A 9,652-nucleotide genomic window follows, 5' to 3' on the forward strand; every position below is an offset into this window, starting at 1 on the left:
TTGCGACGCGGACGCGTCGCTGATGCGGTCGCGTCGCGTGCTCGTTTTTTTTTTTTTTGTAATCTGAAAAATGCAGAATGCAGTGCTAATATGAATGTGATGCAAAACTCCAGGTTCAATATAACAAAATAAAATAAAATTCAAAAACAAATAAAACTAAATAAAAATGAAAAAAGGACGATCATACCATGGTGGGTTGTCTCCCACCTAGCACTTTTAGTTAAATTCCTTATGTTGGACATTTGATGAGCTTCCTGTTATGGTGGCTTATGCTTGAACTCATCCAGGAATCTCCACCAGTGTTTGTGATTCCAATAACCTCCGGTGTCCCAAACTAAGCATGTAAAGCCCTTAAGAAGCTTCAAACAGATTCTTAGGCTCCCGGGGAACAAGTGTCAGAGCAGATTCCAGGATCCTAAATCTTGCTTTTACACCCGTTTTTGTCTCGATCTGCATTTTTCCAGCCGGGTGAAAGGTGATCTGAATTCTCACTGCAGCGACCAAACAGCTTCCTAGACCTATTCAGTTGAGCTTTATACCAACCTTTGCGTTTAAACTTAAAGCTTCCAACCATAATGAACTTTGCAGGACAATTCTTACCACTGACCATCTTCCTCTTTTGTACACCCTCCTCAGCATCAATTACAACCGTCTTGGAAGGAGGCTCTATGTTTTGACTTTTCCATGTAGGTTCTACATCTCCTAAGTCTTCAACCACTTCTTCTTCTTCTTGAACAATGACAGCTTCTTCTACTTGTTCTAGTACGAATTTATTCTCTGTCTTGTCCACTGGGGTTTCTGGTATCTCCTTCATGCTACGCTCTTCACTAGACTGTCCACATGGGGCTGTGGCTGATCCTTGTGTATTTAAGCGCCTAAAGCCCATTGAATTAATACTTGCCCCAGTTGTTGAACAGTTGCCTGAAATTTAGTTACTGTTTCCCTTAGGCGATCCTCTGCTTCTCGGGTTGCCGGACTTGGACATGCTACAAAAGAAAGTGGTGGTGGTTGGGAGTGATTGGATTGGAATTGGGGTGGTTCTATCACTACAAGAAAACATGCCTTTTGCTACGCTTTTAAAGCGTGGCGAAAAGTCAAAAAAAGCGTAGCGATAGCTTTTCGCCACGCTTTTTGAGCTATCGGCACGCTTTTGAAAGGGTCACAACTGCAAGGGTGCCGGTTGCTCTATCGCCACGCTTTTGGTGACCTATCGCCACGCTTTATTTTTTGCCACGCTTTTAAAGATCGCCACGCTTTAAAAGCGTGGCCATATGTGCCATATATGGCTACGCTTTTAAAGCGTGCCAATAACAAGATATGGCTACGCTTTTCAAGCGTGCCAATAGAGAAACATATGGCTACGCTTTTAAAGTGTGCCAATAGAGAGAGATACAGCTACGCTTTTAAAGCGTGCCAATAGCAAGACATACAGCTACGCTTTTAAAGCGTGCCAATTGATGATTGCTGTACAATATGGCTACGCTTTTAAAGCGTGGCAAAAACTTTATTCAGTAACCTATAGTTTTCTTTTAATCTTTGTAATAAAACCTTACAAAATTAATAAATAATTTTAAAATTTAGACAATGACCAATAATTTTAAATCCACTAATCCAACATACATAAACTTTCACCAAAAAAATGTTTAATCACATGACAGTATGACAAAATATCAAAAATAAAAATGATAAATACGCAATGTATTCCTAATACATGAATTACAATTCCAATAACTTTGCCATCCTATCTAACAATAATTTTGATCAACCTCCTCACATATGTGCACCCAATTCAGCAAACTAATCATCAGCCTCCACTATGTGCTCAGAGACGTACAGCATGCATCCAGCTTCTTCTTCAGGATTTCAATGGCATTTAGCAACAACTGAGAAGCTTTTATGGCTCTGGTAGTTTCCACAGTAGCTTCTTCTTCAGGATTTTCGGGCTTCCCCATTGCTTCAGCTTTCTTGATGATGTTTTATGGCTCTAGTAGTTTCCACAGTAGCTTCTTCTTCAGGATTTTCGGGCTTCCCCATTGCTTCAGCTTTCTTGAAGATGTTTTATGGCTCTAGTAGTTTCCACATTAGCTTTCTTCTTCAGGATTTTCGGGCAACCTCATCATCATAGGTGTATGCCTCAGCATCAACCACCATAACCTGTTAAATACTAGCAGTGATAACCAAAAATCAATAGAAAGTAGATAGAGCATGTCCTCATTCTCAAGCTATAAAATATAAATAATAAAAATTAATAATAAATAAATGGATAAAGAAATCAAACTTTTAGTTAATTATCATATCAAAGCCAACGCCACACTCTGTCAAATTAATAATAAACACTATCAAAATCTTTTGGGACTGACACCCTCGAGATCTCCCTGCAGGAACCAAAATGCTCATTTAGGCTAGCTCTTATCTGCAACCACATTTTTGGCAGTATTCAAATATGAATTGCAAAAAGAAACACATGCAAGGGAAGCAGCAGTAGACATGATAGAAATAAAATTACCTCTTCTCCAATAGATTTATCAAAATTATTTTAGGAATTCCTTGAATTGCATGAGTTCCACCTATACAACGAAAACCAAACCAAAGTCTTTCAATGCCTAATAGAACTTACAACTATCATAAGCCTGTAATCAAATACCTATATCAATTCATTCAAACTAGTAAAATTTATCATTGAAGCAACTTTTCCAAAAACTTAAGTTGTTCAGTAGAGGCATGTAAATACTTTTATATCTAATATGCATGCCCCTCACAACCACTTATTTTGGGCTTATTGCATGGACAATGCAGAGGTCTACCCATATATTGTGCTAAAATACAATTTTAGGATTGGGGCAATAAGGATCAAACTCTAAAAATCTTTATCACAAAGGTTCTGAATACCACCATATCATGAACCATCATAGCTCTCAAAAGCTATTGAATAGAAAGGCACAAGAATGTTTCTCTATCTAATGAAATTAAGCAACTCAACTACACACTTCATATTTGATAAAAAATTATAATTAAAAACAACAAATTCATACCATTAACAGTAGGTTTAGCAGTCTTCATAGAAGAAACCCTGCATTATTTGATCAAAATTATTTATCAAAAAGAAACACATTATTTGCATGCCGTTCATACAAAAATAGGAGGAAATATGGTATATATTAGAAGGAGAAAACTGAAAGTAAAGCAATGGAATAAAAGTCAAGGTAATTAACATGCACAACAAGGAATTTATAAGCATACCACGCTGGCAGCTAGGGTGGCTGAGTTACCTTTGCCCAAAGAATTCCTTGGCAGAACTTTCTATTGTCTAAAACAATACAATTTCAATATTAGGAGCTTTTTTTTAATTATTTTTTAAGATATAAAAAGTACAAGAATTTAATTACAGAAATGGAAAGGCACACACCAATCTGATAATTTGATGAGATCTTGAACTCTTTTCATTTAGGTATGTCTCTCCTACCTGTCTCTGAGCTTCCAAGATAAATTAATGTAATGCTTGATTGTACAAACAACCTAAAAAAGAAACTATACAAGCTCCGTTACCTTCACAAAACGATAGAAGTCTTGCAAAAGCCCCCAGTCCCGTAAGTTCTCCTCTGTAAGTTTCTCTAAAATGGAACCTGTCTGAGAAAAAAGAAATGAAACCAATCATTAGTTATGCAATCCATTTTATGAAATTTCAACCTAATATATATAAGGTATTCACCTCAGGATCATCACGTAGCCTAAGTGGAGTATGTGGTGCAGCCTTTATCCTTCAAATTAGTAAACAAATTAGTAAATTAGTAAATTAGTGCAGCCATTGGCATACCATGAATATAGAGAAAAGATAAACAATATTGTCCATAATGGTAATAAAATTGTAAAAGATAAACATCTCTGTACCAAGAATATAGAGAAAAGTTTTATTTCGCTCTAGTGTTTATGTATGAAGAATAAAATTTTAAAATTTATACATTAACACAAATCTAAATCAATAGAAGATAGGTCCAATCCATCCGACAAAAAGGAAATCCTATTTAGTTGTCACAGCAACATAAGATCCCTGTTTTGCCACTTTGCAGACATTTTAGGGTATTTTTCTCTCAAAAAATGTTATTATGCTTTAAATTAAGACATAAATGAAAGGATATTTCATATCAATAACTATTTCTAGTGTATTTTACGTATAGAATGCAAGGATTAAACAAACGACAGTTCTTAAAGGCAAAGATGGAAAGCTCTCTAGCTAATTTAAATATGCTTCTTTTTAATGAGCATTGAGTAATTGGAATAGGACAAAATAATCTCAATGTAGCTACTATTGCATTTAGTCATGTACATAAGAATTGGATTGTATCCTTGTCAATAGTCCTCAATTTAGTATCTATGCAGTTGTAGCGTGTTTTGTCTCCAAGAAAAACGTCATTTCATTTCAAGTTTAGATATCTTATTATTGAGAAAATAAGATCATGGAGAGAAACACCTAACTGAGGATATAACATTCTTTGCATCCCGAGCACCCCCTAAACCAGCCTGTAGAATTAAATGAAGATACAGCATTATGACTTTGGCCATCTCACAGTTTTAGGTTTAAATTTTTTAAAATAAATACAATATTAACAATTAAACACTATCAAGAACTATCCATTATGTTGGCTTAGACAAAGCCAATATTATCTCAAGACTTTTTTTTTGGGGGGGAGGGGGCGCAATAAAGAAACAACAAAATCAGAACAACAACTTAATAGCAGGTTTGCCTGAAGCAATTGCCAGTGAAGAAAATAGATAATTTACCTCAACAACAGCAATGTCAACATTCTCTTCTGCGAACAAGATGAATGCCATAGCAGTGAACACCTGAAACAACAGAGTAAACAAGTTAGCAAATACAAAATATCCAGCTCAATTGTATTAGAATGCTATATAACATACACAGAAACATCAGCTTAAAGAATCATTAATTTGAGGCAATATTTCAATGCAAAACCAAATAATAGAACATTAACTATTGCAATAGAAGTGATAATTTAGAAGATGCAATCCATCTTGAAAAGTACAGACAGAGGAGCAAACAATGACCAAGAGAATTTAATATACTGTTCCAAACTGATTTTTGTCATGGTGCAGCCTTTATCTTCATTTTATTTATTTGAAATGAAACGTTATACCAGGAACAAGGGCAGATAAAGCAATGAAGCTCTGGCTGGGCTTCTCTCTACACTTCCTCTCAGCAATTGCCAACAGGGATACGAGCCGCGGTAACTCAATTCAATCACTTCTCCATCTAACTCAATTTCATCCTCCCAGTTCCTAATTTACCAACCTTAACAAGAAGACAGCAACTTAGTTCATTTTTTAACAATAAAATCAATTTAACTAACACATTCAACACAACACAGCCACAACCAACTCATGCACTTTTAAAATATTCATATATTAAAAACTGTAAATTTTAAAATAAATCCCACTGGTTTCATTACAGAATTTAAATCTACTTGCTACTTTAAAGAACAGTGACGTTATCCAACAACAATAAAATTGCTCAGCGATATGTTCAGCAACAATTCAACTTAGCAGCAACAAATTCAGCCCATTGATCATTTTTAACAACAAATTTAAGTATAATAACTTTCAGCAACAAAAACTTATACTTCAATTCTCGGAATATGATTTACAGCAAAACAAAATTAGCAGAATCATTATTTCAGCAACAATCTCAACTTTCAGCAACAAATTTAAGATATACTGATGACTTAACAGGGCCAAAGGAAGCTGAAACTCACCTACCCAGGACCAACTCACGACGAAGGAAGCGTTGACGGCCGACACAAGAAGACGAGCTTGCAATGGTGACAGAGCGCGACAGAGCTTGCGACGGTGGTGACAGAGAGCGATGAGCTTGAGTCTGAAATGGGCGCGAGAGAAGCGTGAAACCAGAGAGAGAGGGGTCGACGGCGAGACCAGCCGTGAGAGAGGTGAGCCACAGTGAGCTTGAGGGAGAGAGTGTCGAGAGAAGAGAGAAGAAACTTAAAGGAGGGTTACGGGCCGGAAGAGGGATTGCCGACAGAGGTATCGCGCGCGCCGACGACGTTCTTTGGGGAGTGCACAATGAAGAGAGGTTACGGGTTCTTCGATCTGATGTTCCTCATCGCGGTTAGGGGATTCTTCGTGAGGCACAATGAAGACAAGGTTAGGGTTGTCTGATCTGGAGGGCTTAGAGAGCAATTGTCGCTTCGTGTGTGGGCTTAGGGTTATCTGATCTGAATGTGTTAGGGCATTTGTGAGAAGGAGAAAGTTGAAGTTTGGAAGAGTAGATGGTGTATTATGGTAACTTAGTACTTTTGAAGGGAGTTCTCTGAAATTCGTTTTTTTTATGGAAACCTTTTGGCCACGCTTTTGAAGCGTGCCAAAAGAGTTAGAGGAAACGGCCACGCTTTTAAAATGACCCTATAACAAAATTTTGTCGCCACGCTTTAAAAGCGTGCCTATTTTTCTCTATGGCTACGCTTTTTAAGCGTAGAAAAAAAAAAGCGTGGCCAAATCTCGAATCAATTGCTACCCTTATAAAAGTGTGGCCATTGACCCTTTTCGCTACGCTTTTGAAGCGTAGCAAGAAAAAACGTAGCTAAATCTCTATTCAGTCGCCACCCTCACAAAAACGTGGCCATAGGCCTTTTTTCTTGTAGTGTATATATGGTTCATATGGCTCATAAGGTGGTTGGTATGGTGGTTGAGGGTTAGGGTCATATGGAGGTGAATGGCGGAAAGGAACTTGTGAGTTTGGTGGTCCAAAGTTATGTTGAGGAGAGGGTTCATAGGCATATGGTGGTGGTTGTTGATAATCAAAAGAGCACTCACCATAGCCATTGCCTTGATATGCATCACAGAATGGTTGTTGACAGTCCATTGGAGGTGGTTGTTGTCATGAGGGTTGATCAAATCCTTGTGGCGCCTCCCATCTTTGATTCTTCCAACCTTGATGCCTGTTCTCATTATAGTTTCTATTCCTAACAACAACATTGGAATCAAACTTGAAGCGAGAGGGGTGAGAGTTCATAGTAGCAAATAAAAATTAAAAATGAAAATAAAAAATAAATTTAAATTAAAAGGTTATTTAAATTTTGAATCTGAAAATTAAATTTTGAAATTTGAAATTTGAAATTTTGAATTTTGAATTTTTGAAATTTGAATTTTTGAAATTTTGAAATTTGAAATTTGAAAATTTTTAAATTTAAATTTTTGAAAATTTTTAAATTTGAATTTTGAAATTTGATTTTTGAAATAAGATAAGATAAGATAAAAATTTTAAAAATAAAAATCTGAAAATTTTTTTTCGAAAAAAAATTAATTAAAAATATTTTTAAATTTACTGAGGAAAGAGAAAAACAATAAAATGACACCAAATTTCAAATTTTTAGATCAAAACAAAGAAAACAACTAAGAACAGCTTGAAGGTCAAGATGAACGCGAAGAACAACTTGAAGATCAAGATGAACAATAAGAACAAATTTTTGAAAAAATTTTTTAATAACTAAATAAAAACCAATAACCTCTTAATTTACGAAAAAGAAAAAATAAAAACAAGAATAAAAACAAATAAACAAGTAAAAAGCAAATATTTACAATAACCAATAATAAGGCACACGTTTGCAATTCCCCGGCAACGGCGCCATTTTGATGTTAGGATTTTTGCCAGTAAAGAATGTCATAAAAACAGTCGCGTTGTAGATATAGTCTCTAAACCGACAAAAATCCCTTTGTACAAACGTTTGGTTGTCATAAGTAACAAATCCCTTTTAAAATTGATAACCGAGTATTTAACCTCGGGTCGTCTTCTCAAGGAATTGCAGGGAGGTATGTTCTTATTATTGGTTATGGAGATTGTAAATTTGGGGGTTTGAGAAGTAAGGTGGGAATATGTTATATGATAAGTAAAATAAAATAATAATAATAAAATCTCTTGGCAAGGTATGGAGAACTGGAGGTCCTATCCTAGTTATCCTTATCAATTGTGATGAGAATTGGATTCTTCCCCCACCTTATTAACCTCTAACTATAAAGGTAAGTTAAGTGGACAAATTAATTTCAATTTTCAATCAACAATGAGTTTAATAACTCAAGAGTTACCAAGGTCTCAACCAAAGCCAAAAGAGAAAAATCCAAATTATTTATATAATAAAAAGGAGCAATCATAAGTCTGAAATACCTCAAAAATATATTAAATAGAAAATCAATCTAAACATAGAGAGTCATATACAAAATTGAGAAAAGAAATAAAAGAACATTGAACCTGGGATTGAGAGTCACTCTAAAACTAAGAGAAATCCTAAATCCTAATCCTAAGAGAGAGGAGAGAACCTCTCTCTCTAAAAACTACATCTACTCCTAAAATTGTGAATGTGAGAGCCTCCTTATGAATGGATGTAATCCCCCACTTTATAGCCTCTAATCTGTGTTTTCTGGGCCGCGAACTGGGTCAGAAACAGTCTAGAATTCGCTGGTTTCGAATTTTAATGCGCTGATTTCCGTCACTGCGATGCGGCCGCATGGATCACGCGGTCGCATTGTCTAGCGTCAGGGAAACTATATCATATTACATATCAAATCGAAGCCCCAGACGTTAGCTTTCCAACGCAACTGGAACCGCGTCGTTTGGACCTCTGTAGCTAAAGTTATAGCCGTTTGAGTGCAGAGAGGTCAGGCTGGACAGCTTAACAATTTCTCCAACTTCTTGCATTCCTTCCACTTTTGCATGCTTTCTTCCCATCCTCCAAGCCATTCCTGCCTTATAATATCTGAAAACACTTAACACACATATCAAGGCATCTAATGGTAATAAGAGAGGATTAATAATAAGCAAATATTAGATCAAAGAAGCATGTTTTCAATCTAAACACATAATTAGGAATGAAATATAAAACCATGCAAATAGTATGAATAAGTGGGTAAAGAGTTAATAAAAACCACTCAATTGAGTACAAGATAAACCATAAAATAGTGGTTTATCAGCCTTCAACGCCGAACTTACAAGTTCTGGTAGTCCAAGCTTTTGTCCGATAATGTATCATGTTTGTGGAGATAACGAACAAAGTGGGGTGGGTACCTGCAAAGGCACTCCGATGCTTAAGTTAGTATTCAGAATTCAATGTTTCCTTTTGAAGATAAAATATCATACCTTTATAGGTGAAGTAAGATAGGTCGGTTATGCTTTTGTTGGCTCTCTATATTGAAGAGCAGTTATTAGAATTTAGTAGGTGACAACAGTCGGACATTTTTATTTCAGAATGTAATCCGTTGAGTCGAAATGTAATGCTTAATGTCGAGTTATGGTGTATAATGCCGAGTTATAGCGCATAATGTCAAGTTATGACATCAAATTTGTAACAGCCGTATCAAACACAAATACAGTTTTATATCTTCTATTTTTTTTCTGCCTCTAAACTTTTCAGTCTATTCTTTGTATATTATTCTTCAATATTTTGTTCTTTAAGAAAATCCACAGATAGTGAGTTGTTAGGAGTTTGATTTGTGAGTTTATTAACGTTGGATTCCTAAGTTTATTGAGTTAGGTTTCTATGGGATTTTAATTTTTAATTTTAAAATTTTAAAATTTGATTTTAATTTTACTTTGAGAATTGTTATATTAAAAAATGAATTTACTTTTTTG

The 9,652-nt window shown here is 35.5% G+C and overlaps 1 protein-coding gene across 12 annotated transcripts; it reads right to left on the reverse strand.

Annotated features, from left to right (window-relative positions):
• On the reverse strand, positions 2,277–6,273 carry LOC107625206 (dihydrofolate synthetase-like). 12 transcript variants are annotated; one of them, XM_021115742.1, is made up of 9 exons: positions 5,769–6,273; positions 5,154–5,308; positions 4,780–4,842; positions 4,469–4,518; positions 3,710–3,758; positions 3,547–3,627; positions 3,270–3,307; positions 3,033–3,069; positions 2,304–2,413 (listed from the first exon to the last, which is right to left on the reverse strand). In XM_021115742.1, the coding sequence occupies exons 3-8, from the start codon at positions 4,828–4,830 to the stop codon at positions 3,057–3,059; spliced, it is 282 nt and encodes a 93-aa protein (XP_020971401.1). In that variant the 5' UTR covers positions 4,831–4,842; positions 5,154–5,308; positions 5,769–6,273; the 3' UTR covers positions 2,304–2,413; positions 3,033–3,056. The 12 variants fall into 12 exon arrangements, 9 of the variants coding, with proteins under 9 accessions (XP_020971397.1, XP_020971401.1, XP_020971400.1 ...); XM_021115741.1 differs by having other exon boundaries at positions 2,304–2,567; XM_021115743.1 differs by lacking the exon at positions 2,304–2,413 and adding an exon at positions 2,595–2,644.

Source organism: Arachis ipaensis, chromosome B02 (assembly GCF_000816755.2).
Source record: "Arachis ipaensis cultivar K30076 chromosome B02, Araip1.1, whole genome shotgun sequence".
Classification (NCBI taxonomy): Eukaryota; Viridiplantae; Streptophyta; class Magnoliopsida; order Fabales; family Fabaceae; genus Arachis; species Arachis ipaensis.

Bases quoted from the DNA above. Each gene is read 5' to 3' on its own strand.
- LOC107625206 (XM_021115738.1), bottom strand. From the start codon at position 4,830: ATGGCATTCATCTTGTTCGCAGAAGAGAATGTTGACATTGCTGTTGTT. The intron at 3,759-4,468 runs GTGTTTCTCTCC...ACTAATTTGAAG, and splicing joins AATGTTATATCCTCAGTTAG to GATAAAGGCTGCACCACATA. The intron at 3,308-3,546 runs GTAACGGAGCTT...GTATTGTTTTAG, and splicing joins ACTTCTATCGTTTTGTGAAG to ACAATAGAAAGTTCTGCCAA.